This window comes from Lipotes vexillifer, unplaced genomic scaffold, assembly GCF_000442215.2.
Source record: "Lipotes vexillifer unplaced genomic scaffold, Lipotes_vexillifer_v1.1 scaffold750, whole genome shotgun sequence".
NCBI lineage: Eukaryota > Metazoa > Chordata > Mammalia > Artiodactyla > Lipotidae > Lipotes > Lipotes vexillifer.
In genome coordinates this window covers 132,600-151,633 of record NW_006774294.1, presented here as the reverse complement: position 1 = coordinate 151,633, position 19,034 = coordinate 132,600, and the positions used below count along the sequence as shown (strand labels likewise).

At 33.0% G+C, this 19,034-nt stretch overlaps 1 protein-coding gene across 3 annotated transcripts in view; it reads right to left on the bottom strand.

Annotated features, from left to right (window-relative positions):
• Positions 1–19,034, bottom strand: part of GULP1 (GULP PTB domain containing engulfment adaptor 1) — a 108,094-nt gene that overhangs the window by 31,622 nt on the left and 57,438 nt on the right. For 2 of the 3 annotated variants that reach the window (XM_007449097.1, XM_007449096.1), the window contains exon 5: positions 14,166–14,303. The exons of the other annotated variant lie outside the window; for it this stretch is intronic. In XM_007449097.1, coding sequence (XP_007449159.1) covers positions 14,166–14,303 — 138 coding nt within the window. The remainder of the gene's footprint in view (positions 1–14,165; positions 14,304–19,034) is intronic. 3 annotated transcript variants of the gene reach the window in all.

Sequence of the window (19,034 nt, the reverse complement as noted above, 5' to 3'; positions counted from 1 at the left end):
TGCAGGATTTTTAACATCCTTATTGGAATAAGAAACGTCCCTTCTACTCCTAGGATATTATGAATTTTATCATCAATTGGATTGAATTTTGTGCTTTTTCTGCATCTATGTGATAATTTTTTTTCATAGAACTTAACAGTGAAACTATCTGGGTCTGTTATTTTACTTGTCAAGAGATTTTTTTTTTAATTTAACTACACATATATTCAGATTTGTTATTTCCTCAGTTTCATTAAATCGAGTTTTTCAAATATTCATCAATTTCATCTTACTTGCCAAATTTATTGGCATAATAGTTATATTTCTCTCTGTATCCTTTTAAAAACTGTAGCATCTGTACTTATATCCACTCTTTTGTTTCTGGTATTGGTAATTTCCTTTATTTTTGTCCTTGATCTGTCTTTTTAGAGGATCCTTATTAAAGAACCAACTTTTAGTTTATTAATTTTCTTTATTGTGTTTTCAACATCATCGATTATATTATTTATTGTTATTTTTACCTTTTACTTTGTTTTAAATTTGTTCTTATTCTAACTCCTCAAGATCAAGAGCATGATAATTACTTTTAATCTTTTTATCTTTTCTCATAGAAGCATTTAAAGCTATAAATATCCCTCTAAGTACTGCTTTAACTGTCTTTTACAAATTTTGATATTTTGTTGTTATTCAGAGAAAAATAATCTAATTCCTCTTGTGACTTTCTTTGAGCTATTATTATGTGAAGTGTGTTTTGATTTAAAACATTTTGACAATTTGTAGTCAGATAATATACTCTGTAAAATTTTCAATTTTGAAATTTACTGAGCCTTAAAATATGGTCCAGGATATGATGTATCTTTGTACACATTCGACTGCACTCAAAGAGAAAGTATACCCTGGAAAAGCAAGAATAACTACAACCCTGCAGCCTGTGGAATAAAAACCACATTCACAGAAAGAGAGACAAGATGAAAAGGCAGAGGGCTATGTAAGAGAAGAGGGAACAAGATAAAACCCCAGAAAAACAACTAAATGAAGTGGAGATAGGCAACCTTCCAGAAAAAGAATTCAGAATAATGATAGTGAAGCTGATCCAAAACCTCGGGAAAACAATGGAGGCAAAGATCGAGAAGATGCAAGAAATGTTTAACAAAGACCTAGAAGAATTAAAGAACAAACAAACAGAGATGAACAATACAATAACTGAAATGAAAACTATACTAGAAGGAATCAATAGCAGAAAACCTGAGGCAGAAGAACGGATAAGTGACCTGGAAGACAGAATGGTGGAATTCATTGCTGCGGAACAGAAGACAGCCTAAGAGACCACTGGGACAACATTAAATGCAACAACATTCACATTATAGGGGTCCCAGAAGGAGAAGAGAGAGAGAAAGGACCCCAGAAAATATTTGAAGAGGTTATAGTCAAAAACTTTCTTAACATGGGAAAGGAAATAGCCACCCAGGTCCAGGAAGCGCAGTGAGTCCCATACGGGATAAACCCAAGGAGAAACAAGCCAAGACACATAGTAATCAAATTGGCAAAATTAAAGACAAATAAAAATTATGGAAAGCAGCAAGGGAAAAATGACAAATAACATACAAGGGAACTTCCATAAGGTTAACAGCTGATTTCTCAGCAGAAACTCTACAAGCCAGAAGGGAGTGGTATGATATACTTAAAGTGATGAAAGGAAGAACCGACAACCAAGATTACTCTAACCGGCAAGGATCTCATTCATTCGATGGAGAAATCAAAAGCTTTACAGACAAGCAAAAGCTAAAAGAATTCAGCACCACCAAACCAGCCCTAAAACAAATACTAAAGGAACTTCTCTAAGTGGGAAACACAAGAGAAGAAAAGCACCTACAAAAACAAACCCAAAACAATTAAGTAAATGGTCATAGGAACATACATATCAATAATTACCTTAAAAGTGAATGGATTAAATGCTCCAACCAAAAGACACAGGCTTGCTGAATGGATACAAAAACAAGACCCATATATATGCTATCTACAAGAGACCCACTTCAGACCTAGATACACATACAGACTGAAAGTGAGGGGACAGAAAAAGATATTCCATGCAAATGGAGATCAAAAGAAAGCTGGAGTAGTAATACTCATATCAGATAAAATAGACTTTAAAATAATGTTACAAGAGACAAGGAAGGACACTACATAATGATCAAGGGATCAATCCAAGAAGAAGATATAACAATTATAAATATATATGCACCCAACATAGGAGCACCTCAATACATAAGGCAACTGCTAACAGCTATAAAAGAGGAAATCGACAGTAACACAAAAATAGTGGGGGACTTTAATACCTCACTTACACCAATGGACAGATCATCCAAAATGAAAATAAATAAGGAAACAGAGGCTTTAAATGACACAATAGACCAGATAGATTTAATTGATATTTATAGGACATTCCATCCAAAAACAGCAGATTACACTTTCTTCTCAAGTGTGCACCAAACATTCTGCAGGAGAGATCACATCTTGGGTCACAAATCAAGCCTCAGTAAAGTTAAGAAAATTGAAATCATATTAAACATCTGTTCTGACCACAACACTATGAGATTAAAAATGAATTACACAGAAACAAAGAAAACAATAGCAAAGATCAATAAAACTAAAAGCTGGTTCTTTGAGAAGATAAACAAAATTGATAAACCATTAGCCAGACTCATCAAGAAAAAGAGGGAGAGGACTCAAATCAATAAAATTAGAAATGAAAAAGGAGAAGTTACAACAGACACCGGGGAAATACAAAGCATCCTAAGAGACTACTACAAGCTACTCTATGCCAATAAATTGGACAACCTAGAAGAAATGGACAAATTCTTAGAAAGGTATAACCTTCCAAGACTGAACCAGGAAGAAATAGAAAATATGAACAGACTGATCACAAGTAATGAAATTGAAACTGCAATTAAAAATCTTCCAACAAACAAAAGTCCAGGACCAGATGGCTTCACAACTGAATTGTATCAAATATTTACAGAAGGGCTAACACCGATCCTTCTCAAACTCTTCCAAAAAATTGCAGAGGAAGGAGCACTCCCAAAGTCATTCTATGAGGCCACCATCACCCTGATACCAAAACCAGACAAAGATAATACAAAAAAAAAAAATTACAGACAAATATCACTGATGAATATAGATGCAAACATCCTCAACAAAATACTAGCAAACAGAATCCAACAACACATTAAAAGGATCATACACAATGATCAAGTAGGATTTATCCCAGGGATGCAAGGATTTCACAATATATGCAAATCAATCAATGTGATACACCATATTAAAAAATTGAAGAATAAAAACCATATGATCATCTCAATAGATGCAGAAAAAGCTTTTGACAAAATTCAACACTTATTTATGATAAAAACTCTCCCGAAAGTGGGCATAAAGGAAACCTACCTCAACATATAAAGGCTATATACGACAAACCCACAGTAAACATCATTCTCAATGGTGAAAAACTGAAAGCATTTCCTCTAAGATCAGGAACAAGACAAGGATGTCCACTGTCACCACTATTCAACATAGTTTTGGAAGTCCTAGCCACGGCAATCAGAGAAGAAAAAGAAAAAAAGAATACAAATTGGAAAAGAAGTAAAGTTGTCACTGTTTGCAGATGACATCATACTATACATAGAGAATCCTAAAAATGCCACCAGAAAACTACTAGAGCTAATCAATGAATTTGGTAAAGTTGCAGGATATAAAATTAATTCACAGAAATCTCTTGTATTCCTATACACTAATGATGAAAAATCTGAAGGAGAAATTAAGGAAACACTCCCATTAACCACTGCAACAAAAAGAATAAAATACCTAGGAATAAATCTACCTAGGGAGAGAAAATGTCGGTATGCAGAAAACTATAAGACACTGATGAAAGAAATTAAAGATGATACCAACAGATGGAGAGATATAGCATGTTCTTGGATTGGAAGAATCAATACTGTTAAAATGACTATACTACCCAAAGCAATCTACAGATTCAATGCAATCCCTATCAAATTACCAATGGCAATTTTTATGGAACTAGAGCAAAAAATCTTAAAACTTGTATGGAGACACAGAAGACCCCGAATAGCCAAAGCAGTCTTGAGGGTAAAAAACAGAGCTGGAGGAATCAAACTCCCTGACTTCAGACTATACTACAGAGCCACAGTAATCAAGATAATATGGTACTGGCGCAAAAACAGAAACATAAATCAATGGGACAAGATAGAAAGCCCAGAGATAAACCCATGCACCTGTGGTCAACTAATCTATGACAAAGGAGGCAAGGATATACAATGCAGAAAAGACAGTCTCTTCAATAAGTGGTGCTGGGTAAACTGGACAGCTACATGTAAAAGAATGAAATTAGAACACTCCTTAACACCATACACAAAAATAAACTCAAAATGGATTAGAGACATTAATGTAAGACTGGACACTATAAAACTCTTAGAGGAAAACATAGGACGAACAATCTTTGACATAAATCACAGCAAGATCTTTTTTGATCCACCTCCTAGAGTAATGGAAATAAAAACAAAAATAAACAAATGCGACCTAATGAAACTTCAAAGCTTTTGCACAGCAAAGGAAAACATAAAGAAGAAGAAAAGAAAACCCTCAGAATGGGAGAAAATATTTGCAAATGAATCAACGGACAAAGGATTAATCTCCAAAATATATAAACAGCTCAGCAGCTCAATATTAAGAGAAACAATCCAATCCAAAAATGGGCAGAAGACCTAAATAGACATTTCTCCAAAGAAGACGTACAGATGGCCAAGAAGCACATGAAAAGCTGCTCAACATCACTAATTATTAGAGAAATGCAAATCAAAACTACAATGAGGTATCATCTCACACCAGTTAGAATGGGCATCATCAGAAAATCTACAAACAACAAATGCTGGACAGGGTGTGGAGAAAAGGGAACGCTCTTGCACTGTTTGTGGGAATGTAAATTGATACAGCCACTATGCAGAACAGTATGAGGTTCCTTACAAAACTAAAAATAGAATTACTATATGATCCAGCAATCCCACTACTGGGCATATACCCAGAGAAAACCATAATTCAAAAAGACACATGCACCCCAATGTTCATTGCAGCACTATTTACAATAGCCAGGTCATGGAAGCAACCTAAATGCCCATCAACAGACAAATGGATAAAGAAGTTATGCTACATATATACAATGGAATATTACTCAGCCATAAAAAGGAACGAAATTGAGTCATTTGTTGAGACATGGATGAACTTAGAGACTGTCATACAGAGTGAAGTAAGTCAGAAAGAGAAAAACAAATATCGTATATTAACGCATGTATGTGGAACCTAGAAAAATGGTACAGATGAACCAGTTTACAGGGCAGAAGTTGAGACACAGATGTAGAAAACAAAAGTACGGACACCAAGCGGGGAAAGCTGCTGGGGGGTGGGGATAGTGGTGTGCTGAATTGGGTGATTGGGATTTACATGTATACACTGATATGTATAAAATTGATGACTAATAAGAACCTGCTGTATAAAAAAATAAATTAAATTAAATTAAAAAAAAGAAACTATACTCTGTTGTTGCTTGGGATAATCTAACATGTCAATTAGATCAAAGTGGTGGATATTATTTTTTCATTTTTTGTAAGTTTATTTTTTTCTATTTCCTCTGTCAATTGCTGAGAATGGCATTAACATCTATGACTATGGGTGTCAATTTGCCTTTTTCTTCCTGTAATTGTTAGATTTTTCTCCTTCATTTCTTAAAAATCAGTGTTATTAAATGAAACAGAGTGGTCCTTTAATCTTTGTGGGATTTATCTCAATGTCTGGTAATATTCCTTGCCTTGGAGTCACCTTTTTGATATGAGTATAGCCACACCAACTTTCTCACACTTATTGCTTGCATGGCATATGTTTATTCAGTCTTTTGTTTTTTACCTATATTTGTCTTTATATTTAAAGTGTGTGTTTTCTAGAGACCAAACAGTTGGACAGTTTTAAAATTGCTGTCTGATAATCTCAGCCTTTGATTGGTATATTTTTACCTTTATGTTGTTCTTTATTTTCTATTTGGTCCACCTGCTTTATGTTGCTGTTCTTTTCCTGCCTTCTTTAAATTTCATTTAAAAAAATTATTTTCCATTACATTTTCTCTATAGGCTTTTAGCTATACGCATTTGAATTACTTTTAGTGGATTGCTCTAGTGATTACAATATGCATCCTTAAGTTACCAGAGTCCACTTAGAGTTAATATGGTATCATTTCACATAAATAATAACAACCTTGAAATAGTGTAAGTCTATTAAGTCCAATAGTATACATCCTTTGTGCTATTACTGTCATTTGTTAACATCATGATACAAGGCTACAATTTTTGCTTTAACCAGTTCTATTTTAAAGAATGGATATTTAGTCACAATTTTTCCAGTGCTTTTTATTCTTTATCCTTTTTTGCACATTTGCATTTCCTTTTTGTGTCATTTCCCTTTGGGTTAAAGAACTTCCTTTAGCATACCTTGAAGCACAGTTCTGCTAGTAATAAATCACTCCAGTTTCATTTATCTCAAAATATTTTGACTTAAATTTTGAGCCTTCAATGGGTGTAAAATTCTGTTATGACATCTCTTTACTTTATGCATGTTAAAGGTATTGTTATATTCTCCTCTGGCCTCTACTGATACTAATGAAAAGTCAGCTGCCATTCATACTACTTTTTTTTTTTTTAATTAATTAATTAATTATTTATTTTTTTGGCTGTGTTGGGTCTTCGTTTCTGTGCGAGGGCTTTCTCTAGTTGCGGCAAGCAGGGGCCACTCTTCATCGCGGTACGTGGGTCTCTCACTGTTGCGGCCTCTCTTGTTTCGGAGCACAGACTCCAGATGCGCAGGCTCAGTAGTTGTGGCTTATGGGTCCAGTTGCTCCGCGGTATGTGGGATCTTCCCAGACCAGGGCTCGAACCCGTGTCCCCTGCATTAGCAGGCAGATTCTCAACCACTGCGCCACCAGGGAAGCCCCATACTACTTTTTTAATCTGTATGTAAAGATATGTCTTTTTAAAAATTTTCTGGATGATTTCAAGATCCATTCATTCCCTCAATCATTGTCTTGCTCTCTCTTTCTCTCTCCAACTCTCTTATAGATAGTCTGTGATATAATTACAGGTAGTTTTCTTTATAATTTATTCAGCCTGAAGTTTGTCATGTTTCTCAAATCTGTAAATTGACAATTTTCACCACATTTGGGAATTCTTCAGCCAGTACTTTTTTTCTTTCTTACCTTCTCTCTCCTGTCTTCTTGTGATTTTTGTTTCACATATGTTAGAACTCTATCTTGTCCAGCAGGTGATTATGGCTCTGTTATTCAATACTACTATTATTATTTATATTCTCTGTTCGTTTGATTGGATAATTTCTCTCATCTATCTTCCAGATTACTGACCATTTTTTCTGCCATCCTAAATCTGATGTTAAGCTTATTTATTTTTCTTTTCAGCTATTCTACCTAACCATTTAATTATTTTTTATATGTGCTATTTCTATGCTGAAATTTTCCTGTTTACTTATTACTACCTTCTTTTCCTTTAATTCCGTGAATATACATATAACCCACATTAAAGTCTTTGACCATTACAGATAAATTTAAAGTTTCCTTTAGCTCTTTAACTTTAATCTTGGTCCCCTCTAGTCTTCATGGAGGTAACAACTATAAGTTGTTTATCATTCTGGAGGTTATGGGTTTTATATATATTTACATATATGTATATGTTTACATATGCTCTAAGGATAATAATATTAAAGTTTGATTATGGGAGCAACCTGTAAGTCTAAAATTCCTCATTATATATTAAATTCAGTTATATCAGTTATATTCATTTTACCAATAATAATATTAAATATTAATCATATTAACTTTGCAAGAAACACAATGTTCTATATTAGAAAATAATTATTTATTGCCATAAACATGTAATATAAGCTATTAAAATTCATCTAAAATCATATCCACAAATCTATGACAGAAATGACATACTCTAATGGTTTTCCACTGGCTGTTTAGAACAAAAACATTTTGGTTATATATGAGACAGATAGCAAAAAAAAAAAAAAAAAAAAATCCCCAATCCTACTAAGTTAAAGAAGTTTCCTTCTCTTCCTATTTTTCTGAGATTTTTTAACGATGAACGGGGATTGATTATTTTCAAATATTTTTAAAAACATTGATAGGATCATATACTTTTCTTCTTTAGCCTGTCAATATGGTTAATTATATTGTTGGATTTTTTATGTTGAATAAAACTTACATCCCAGGAACAAACTCTACTTGGTATTGGTGTAGAATTCTTTTATATATTGCTGAATTATATTTAATATTGTGTTAGAAATTTTTGCATCTATATTTCTGAGGAATATTGGTCTGTAGTTTCCTTTTTTTGCACTATCTTTACTTGGTTTTGGTGTCTGGAAAATAATAGTTTCATAAAATGAATTTGGGGAATTCTCTCACCTCTTCTATTTTCTGGAATAGCTTGTGTCGAACAATATTAACTCCTCTTTAAGCATTTTATGGATTCTTCCAGTAAAACTATCTAGGACTGAAGATTTCTCTTTTAATAAGTGTGAAATTATAAATTCAATTTCCTTTATAGTTACAGGGTTATTCAAATTATCTAATATTGGGTGGTATGTGGTAGTTGATTATAGCACCCTCTTATTATTTTTTGATACCTGGAGGGTCTTCAGTGAAATCCCTGTTTCATGCCAGATATTGGTAACTTTTGTCTTTTTTTTTTTTTTCTTTTACCTTGCTAATCTTTTTTTTTTTTTTTTTTTTTCTTTTACCTTGCTAATCTTTTTTTTTTTTTTTGTACTCTGCCAATCTTAACTGAAATTTTGTTACTTTTATGATATTTTAAAAAAAACAGCTCTTTGTTTCACTGATTTTCTCTATTGTTTTTGTTTTCAACTTCATTAATTTTCTTCTCTTATCTTTCTTATTTTCTTCCTTTTGCCTACTTTAATTTGATAAGTGCTTGAGCTGGGAGCTTAGATTATTAATTTGAAACTTTCTGCTTTCAAATATTTTAACTTAGTTGTTAAAATTTCTCTCTCAAAACTGTTTTAGCTGAATCACATAAATGCTGATATGTTCTACTTCATTTCTATATAGTTCACACATTTAAAGTTTTTCTTCTTAAAGATTCCTCTTTAACATAGGGATGTTTACAAATGTGATGTCCTTTTTGACATATGGAAAAACAAAACTTCCAAGTTTTTGAAGACTTTCCTGTTATCTTTCTGTTATTAATTTTTAGGTCAATTTCTTTGTTGTCAGAGAACACATGCTTTATAATTTCAACTCTTTTAAACTTTTGAGATTTGTTTTGTAGCCCAGGATATGGTCTATTTTGGTACATGTTCCTTTGGCACTGGAAAACAATATGCATTCTGTTGTTATTGAATGAAGTTCTCTTTAGTTGCTAATTAGATTCCATTGGTTGCTGATGTTGTTGAGTTCTATATTCTTGATGATTTCCTGTCTAGTTGTTCTATTAATTTTAAGAAAAGTGGTGGTGAAGGCTCCAACTATAATTGTGTATTTGTCTATTTATCCCATATTTCTTTTCAGTTCTATCAGTTTTTGTTTCACTTATTTTGCAGCTCTGTGATATGATCATGTAAATTTAGGATTGTTATTCTTCTTGGTGGTATGACCCTTTTATCATTAAATAACGTCCTTCTTTGTCTCTGATAATTTTCTTTACTTTGAAGTGTACTTTATCTGATATTAATACACTTACTTGTGCTTTCTTAGAATAATTTTTGCATGATAAATCTTTTTTCATTATTTTATTTTTAACCTTCTTATATCACCTGTATCATTATACTTGCAGCAAGTTTCTTGAAGACAACATATATCTGGGTTTTTTAAAATCTACTCTACCAATCTCTTTTAATTAGTATACTTAGACCACTTACATTTAATGTAATTTTTGATATATTAGAGGTTAAATTTCCACTTTTTTTCTTTTCTGTTATTTCTACTTTGTTTTCTTTTTACTGAATTTCTATGGGTTTTTAAAACATTTTTATAATAAAATTTTGATTTACCCATAGTATTTTTAAATGTATCCCATTTTATAACTTTTTTAGTGGTTGCTCTGTAATTCACATTATATTTATACAACTTATCACAGGCTACTAATGTTGTCATTTTTCCAGTTCAAGAGAGGTGTAGAAACTTTACCTCCCTTTACATCCCTTCAACTTTCCCTGTTTATAATTGACTCACATATTTTCTATATATTCATTTAGAATCATATCAGAAAGTATTTTTTGCTTCTGTCAATCATAATTTAGAAAACTAAAGATTTACCCATATGCTTGCTTATCCTGTTCTTTTTTCCTTCCTCATGTTCCAAGCTGCCTTCTTTTATTGTTTAGAGAACTTCCTTTAGCCATTCACTTAGGGTAGATCTGGGAGTGACAAATAATCTTAGTTTTCCTTCGTTTGATAATTTTTTGATTTCTCTTTAATTTTTGAAGTATATGTTTTCTTCTGGATATAAAATTCTGGTTTGACAGCACTGCTTTTTTTTTTTTTTTTTTTTTGCACTCAAAATATACTGTGCTACTTCCTTCTCACCTTCATGGTTTCTAATAAGGAATACACTGTCATTTGAATTGATGTTTCTGCTATAGGTAAGGACTAGTTTATCTCTTGCTGCTTTCAAGGTTTTTCTGTCTTTAGTTTTCAGAAGTTTGATTATGTATGATGTGACTTGGTGTGGAATTAGTTGGGTTTATCCTGTTCGGAGTTCATTCAATTTCTTGAATCTATAGGTTTATGTCTTTTGCCAAATTTGGGAAGTTTGCAACTATTATTTCTTCATGTGTTTTTTTCAAGGCTACCTTTTTTTCTCTCTCTTTCCAGGACTCTGATGACACATGAATGTTAGATATTTTGTTATAGTCCCACAGGTCCCTGAAGTTCTGTTTTGTTTTTTGCTTTTGTATTGTTTTGTGTGTATGCCTGTGTGCACATGTGTGTGTGCATACATATGTGTATGCTTATTATCTCTGTGTTGTTCAGATTGGGCATTTTCTATTTTTTGATCTTCTAGGTTGTTGATTCTTTCTTCTGTCTTCGCCCTTCTGAGTCCATATATTGAGTTTTTTATTTGGCTATCATATTTTTCAGCTCTAATATTCTCAGTTGGGTTTTCTTTATATCTTCAATTTCTTTGCTTTGATTTTCTATTTCTTTGATAATACTTTCTACTTTTTGTTTCAAGTGTGATTGTAATGGTTTATTTTATTATTTTTATGTTGGCTGTTTTAAAAGTTTTGTCTGGTAACTAATATCTCTCTCATCTCAGTGTTGAGATCTATTGGTCATCTTTTTTCATTTAGTTTATTTTCCAATTCTTGATATGATGAGTGATTTTCAATTGAATCCTGGATATTTTAGATATTATGTTATGAGACACTGGAAATTATTTAAACTTTGTGTTTGGGTGGCTCTCTCTGACACAGTTCCAGTAGGGGAATGGGAATGGGAGAGCATTGCCTCATTACTGCCTGGTGGGGATAGAAGCTTAGCTTCCTTACTTGGCCTCTCTTCATTACTGCTTAGCAGGGCTGGGTACTCTAGCTCCCCACATTATCCTCATTGTCACCATGGAGGGAGACTCATTAACACAACATGTTAACAAAGTAGTGAACTCCAGTCTCATGGCATGCTAAGAGGGGCTTCATCTATCTTTCAAACTCTCAACAATTTCATGGAAGTACTGAAAGGATAAAATATAATGAATATATAAGACAAGGCCCCTGGAAGAGGTCACAGTTTGGGAGTAAGACAGCATGACTGGATAAATGTTACAATGGCAATTCAAGGTATTAAATTTCAATCCTGATTCTGTTATCTCCGAGCTTTGTAACTTTAGGAAAGTCACTCAACTTCTCAAGCTTTGGTTTCTTAAAATAAGAGGAAGAGCTGTGTTAATCGGGCCATAATTTATTTTCCTGTTTAATTTTCAATAACTAGGAAATGAGAATTAGAGAGGATGGCATTTCAAAATTCTGCATACATATAAAATCAATTTTATGAATATAGACATTGTTATAATTAGAGCAAATAAAACTTTGAGGTGAAAATGATATAATGAAACTTTGAGGAAACATGTCCTCTTTAAGCTAATGAAAGTGATGCCAACTTATAGTTGGAGAGATATCTTGGATCCTTGCTTTTCAAAGCTCAGACTTCCATCTACCTGCAGGAGAATCACTTGGTGGACTTGTTAAATGTAGATTTCCTGAGCTCCAGCACGAATCAATATGAACTTATTTTTTGTAGTGGGAACCAATGAGCTGTATTGTAAAGGGTCCTCCATTATGCACACTAATGGTTGTGAGCCACTGCTGTGGGCTTCAAGAAAATATTTTCAACCTTCAAGAAAAAAGAAAGCTAATATGGTATATCCAGAGAGGAATAATGGGTCAAGGAACTGAAATTCTGGAAATCAGTTACAAACAATTATGATCAGGGAGTAACATAGTTTATACTTTGAAAACAATAAAAGTACATGGGAATTCTAGCAAGCTTATATTTTAAATAATCATGTAATAAATTTGGAGATCAAAGAAAGATAAAACATGTGACATAAGGTTATAAGAAGACTAGTATTTATAATGGACTTGGGTTATGAATATTTCAAAGGACCCCGAGGAAGTTTATTCCTATGTGTAAGACAAAAAAGAAGGGCAAATGAATTTACTGTTTGTCATAAGTGGTAAAAGATTATAATATCTTACACATAGAAGATATTCAATAAGTATCAACCTTAATCTTCTCAATCACAGAGAAAACATTTGCAAGCAATCATGGTTAAGAAGCATTTGGGACATTAAATATAATGCATTCATTCGATAGGATACATTTCAAAAACAACTTTTTAATTTCATATAAAATGCCATATTGTTCACATAATATTGTCTTATATGGATAAGCATATTTTTCTGATGAGATGTTTCATAATATTCATCAAATTCTCAAAACATATTATGATGCTGAGTAGCTTAGCACATTAGTTTACCTGTTTAAAGAACTACAGTTTAAAAGATACAGATAATAAATTGCTCTACCTTTTGTAAATTTGTCCACATAGTCTTTTCTTTAAGGAAAAAATTCATTGAGCATCTATTGTTCACCTGATGCAGGAGTTACATGGACAAATAAAAATATTTGTTTTTAAGAAGCTCATGTACTGAAACCAGAGAAATAAATTATATAAGAGTGATAATATTAGTCCCTGCTATTTTTGACAGTATGAAAAATGAGCAAATAAATAAATTAAGTTTCTTTCTGTCTAAGGCAATCATGTTGTTGAGGCTAGATGTTCTTCCTCAATTAAAGCTATCAAAGGTTACAATGTGTGCTTGGAATTCACATCTTATGTTTTATAACAGGACCTCGGACTAGGTTACGATTAGCATTAGCTTATGCTTGTAGTCAAGACATGGGGTTTTCCTTAAGATTCCAGGTGATTAAAGAACTGTTAGTGAACTTAACTTTGGAATTCTCTAATTGTTCTTACTTGCTAAGAACTTTAGATTACATTCTCAAGCTTGTACACAGGCACACACACATGCCCATACAATTCTACCACCTTTCATTATATTAAGTTTTCTGAATAATGAAAATCAAGAACCAGATTTTCAAAGTATTGGAGACTTTTTTGAGAAGCCATACACATTTCATTTCCTGGAGTTTAAAATATTTATTTTCATCAGATCCATCACATTCCAGAAAAAAAAATCAATACTTTGGTGGCAATTACTCTTTTGCATTATATGCATATTACTAAACCGTATTTGAGTTTAAAATTTCAAATAAATCAAGTGATTATAAGACAAATGTATAACATAAGCATGACATTCTAAGAAAAGAAATTTGCATGAAAGCTTTTGCCCATGAACATGAGAATTTAGTTAAGGATGAAATCTTGAAGCATATTCTCATGACAGGATGAATCTATTAGTGTAGTTAAGTATTTGCAGACCTTATTCATTTCCAAATACTTTACTAATGCCAGAAACAAGATAATTCCTGGCTTGTAGAGCAGAACAAACCACCCTAAAACATCTGGCATACTTACACACTTTTCACTGTCAAATACATAGCACAAATGTTTATTTGACTCAGAATCTTTGCATATGAAAGTGAATATCCTCTTGTCAGTTTTATCATCTGCACAAAATGATATTCTGTGAAGCTGGCAATTGTGTTGAACTTCCTGTGAACACAGATGAAAATAAATGTAGTTGAAGAGATTTTTTTTTCCATTTTCTGATATACCAGCTGTGCTAATAACATACAACTTATGAAACATCATCTGTCATTCCTTGATTTTATAATTACATACACTTCAAACTTAAACAAACACGTAATGAGATAAACCTCCTGACTCAGGATTAAACTAAGATAGTCATTTCAATAGCACTTAAAAAAACAGAAGGGAAAAGAGGATCAGAGGTTCATGGGCTTCCTGAGCTACAGGGGATTCAGAGACCATTACTTTAAATTGTGCAATTTTAGTTAGGAGGATATTGAGGTCTAGAGAGATTAAGATGCTTCCACAAGGTTACAGAATTAGCAGAACCCTTTTTAACCAGAATACTTTTCATTTTATCTTACTGCTACTAACATTACAGTTTAAAACATAACTTCATTTGTACACAATTTCATATGAAACATACTACATATTACATGTCTTCATGGTAACTCATACACTCTTGAAACTCTTCTGTCTAAGGAAATCATCCTTGCAACTTCTGTAATGTTTTCCATTGGAGCAATGAATGAAGAAGATCTACACATCCAGCTTCTAAATTGCTGAATCAACCTAGTTAATCAGTAGAAAGATAAATACTGCATATATATATATATATATATATATATATATATATATACACACACACACATCATATACTGCAACTATAGCATCTGTCACTACATCCTTCCAAGTTCAGGGTTTGACGTGCCAGCTTGCTGAGATTTTCTCTATCACTCTGATTCACATTACTGCCCTTCAGACCGAAAATGAGTACATATAACAAGTTAAACAAATAAATGCTAAGAGAATTTGTCTACAGCCTGCATTATTGACTGCATACAAAACAAATGATAAGTCATCAAAGGGTTGTTTGCAAGCATGAAAATTAAAATGAAGCTGTATACTGTGATTGCAAACAACTTACTAAGGCTTCTGATGAAGTCATCTTTCCTCTCTTGTGGTTAGTGCTGAGATGGACACTGACTACGTTTGTCTGAGACTATCCTTCTCCTACACTTTGCCTCATTGACCAGTCTTTTGCTCACTGGCACATCTTTGTTTTATTATTAATACAGTCAAACGATGGCCTTCAGCTGTACTGTAGCTCCCAAATACTGACAGCAAGTCTACACCAGTTTACTAACTGTATAATCATGTTAAACACAAAAAGGACATATCATTGCTATACGATATAGAAAAATGATTCATTTTTTTCCATTTATAGGAGAAATCACAAGTATTTAACATGAAAACGCATCATTTACGCAGCTGGTGGTGAAACCTATGCAGTTCCTCATTCACTCACCAACCAACGTGATCACAGAAAGCCTTTGGTTATGACAGTTGGGAATCATCTTAAGTTTTGTTTAGACTGGCAAGAGGTATCTTTCTACAGAAGAAGACCAGGGTGCTGAAACTTATAATTTTATTACTTTTGTGAATTTTTGTTGTTGTGATACATCTTTGATATAGTACTAATTTCTGGTGAGACAGGATAAAGAGACTCAGGAATACAATTAAGCACAGTGAGAACACAATTATCCTTTAACACTGACGATATATTATTGGAGTTGGAACAAAACATAAGTAAATCCCCAATTCACCTATACCACCTTTTTCCAGCAATGCAAAATCTCCATTTGGAGGACAAGTGAGAAAAGCAAAAGGGGAAAAGACACAGGAAGAAAGATATTGGAGTCAACTGAGATTGCTTTTCACTTCCATTTTCATCCATCCAAATGGTATAGAAAAATGGTCTATTTTCTATCAAGCCCATTTGGTTAAGAATAAAATTTTAAATATATATTTACTATAAATGTATAGCAAACATATGTATGTTTTACTATAAATAAATTTATCTTAGGACCATCATATTTAATTATGTTTTTTCCTAAATTACAGCTTATACCCAAAATAAAATATATGATAGATTTTTTCTGATTCACTCACATCTCCTCAAATAGTGGTTCCTAAATGCATATCTGTGAACAGGCTGTATCAGAGTCACCTGGGGAGGTTTTCTTGTTTTTTATATTATAGATACTAAGTCTTGTTCTGTAGATTCTGAATCTGAAAGACCTGGGTGGTCTCCAGCAAGTGGCATTCTCAGGAGCCTCCTAGGGGCACTAATGCCCAGAAGAGCTGGTAATCCCTTTTTTAGATTACCTATATGTTTTTATGAATTCAAAAAATGGTATATTCTATAATAGGTAAATAGTCAGACACTCTATATTCACATGTGATATATGAGTAAAGGGTCAGTTGCTGTCTATCCATATGTAATATAATAGAATTTATAAGACATTTCAAAGATTTTAAAACTCCAAGATCACTCTTCAAGTCTGGCAGGGATGAAAATAGAGATGTTTCTTTCTGATTAAAAGTTTGGAAAACTTACTTTTTTGGGAAAAAATTAAATTGGGTCTCTTTAAAATTAGCTATTAGATATAGGAAATTGAGACTTTGGGACAGGGAAGAAAAGCGTTGGTGTTACTGATTTGGGTAAGAAATACCATGAACAAAAGTCAGTTGGCTAATCACACTGAGTTGAATCCCAACTCACTGATGTTTTGTAAGTGGGGTTTAGGTTGGGAGAGGCATAGAGATTTGACAGTAAAAGTTTAGGGAACATAATGATATGGTTGACACGTTGAAAACAGGAAACTCATTATTATGGGAGTCTTATTATGTGGACTCCAGAATCACAAACCGGTAACATTTGCTACATATGCATTTCCCATGATCTGCTTCTTTGTGTCTTTTTAAATACACACACACACACACACACACACACAAACACACCACATACTAAATCAGTGTTAGTCATCTTGCAGTATCCTTAAGTCTCTATATTTTGTGATTTGTAAAGATATGCCATTATTAAACTGTTGATTCTAAACACTAATGACGTTTTCTTTATATACTGCATTTAATCATATTTGTATTTTCTAAATACTTAAATTTTGTTACTAATTAATGAACAATTTGAAGCATTCTAAATGTTCAATAATAGGAGAATGGTTTAGTAGATTATAATTTGTATATTATGGTATTGGTGAAATTTTTATACCTTAGGATATATTATGGGTAGACTTGAATCAAAACGAATAAGAACACATGTAGATGATACCTAAAGTGTATTATCAGCCTTACATATTTCAAGGTGTGCTTTGACAAGTCCTAAAATTCATGTAAAAAACTGAATTAATTACACACACATACATTTCAAAAGGGATCTATATGGTTTAGAAGAAATAAACAGGAACATGGCCTACAAATGACTTGTTCTACCTGGACATTTGCCACTATATATCCACTTAGTTTAAAAAAGGAAATACAGTACTAGGATTGTTTTTCTTTTTAATTGCATATAAGACTACACTTTGGTTGCTACATTTTTGACTACATTGTCACTCTATAACTTACTGCTTCCTTAGCCTACTGTTCTTTTGTAACTACCATCTGCCTAATGAGTTAATCTCAGCCATAATTTCAACTGCCTTGTTTCCCAGCAAACCGTATATATATACATGAGCTTGAATAGACCAGACCTCCCACTATCCTTTCATCACTTCTTTTGTCTGCTTTCAGCCACCTCAGCAATAGTTACTTTGGGATAACCATAACAAAAGTGGTCTCCAATTCTTTGTTTTTATTTAATATTGAGTGTGGAGAATAGGAGGAAATCAGAACAGTTGAGGGAGGTCTTAGATTCATGGCTTGAGAGGTTTGAAAGAATGCAATTGTTCTTTATTTTGGAATTGAACAATAACTGTGGGTGCATCCATGCCATTGTCCAGTTGTCCTCAAACATATTACAAATGCAAAATTTCCATGGCAATTCTGATTCTATAGGCTGAGATAGTATGTGGGACTTATTTTTGCAAATGTCTCAGTTATTTTTGATGCAATTTAGGTGGAAACAATTACATCCACAGTAAGTACATATTAATAAATGTGAATCTAGAATAGATTATATTTTCCAATTTTTTTCCATGGGATCTGTAGGGGGGAAGCTCTCAAATACAAGAACCTTAAGTTTACACTGTGTTATGGACTGAATTATGTCCCCCCCCAAATTTATATGTTGAAGCCTTAACTCCCCGTACCTTAGAATGTGACTGTGTTTGGAGATAAGGCTTGAAAGAGGTGATTAAGTTAAAATAAGGTCATTAGAGTCAACCCTCATCCAATGTGACTGGTGTCCTTAGAAGAGGAAATAAGACATACAAAGAGACAGGAGTATGTGTGCACAGACAACCACGTGAAGAGGCAGCAAGAGGGCAGCCATCTGCAAACCAAGGAGAGAAGACTCGGAGGAAACCAAGCCTGCTGCTGTCAGCTTAATCTCAGATTTCCAGCCTCCAGAACTGTGAGAAATAAATTTCTATTGTTTGAGCCACCAGGACTGTGGTATTTATTATGGCAGCCTTAGTAAACTAATACACACTGATTATGTCTACAGGCAATAACAGTCGGTCCAGGACATTTTAATAAACAACATACAGCTTTTGGCTTCTTTCATACTCAGTGAACCACACTTACATGCATCTCATTCAAGCTTATGAAGAAAAATTCCTAAATACAAGACCAAATACCGTTGAATACACTTTTAATATAAATTTTTATATCCCAAACATAGGCTGCAGAACAAACCACTCAGAAAGCAATTCCAAATGTTGTTTCTTTCCC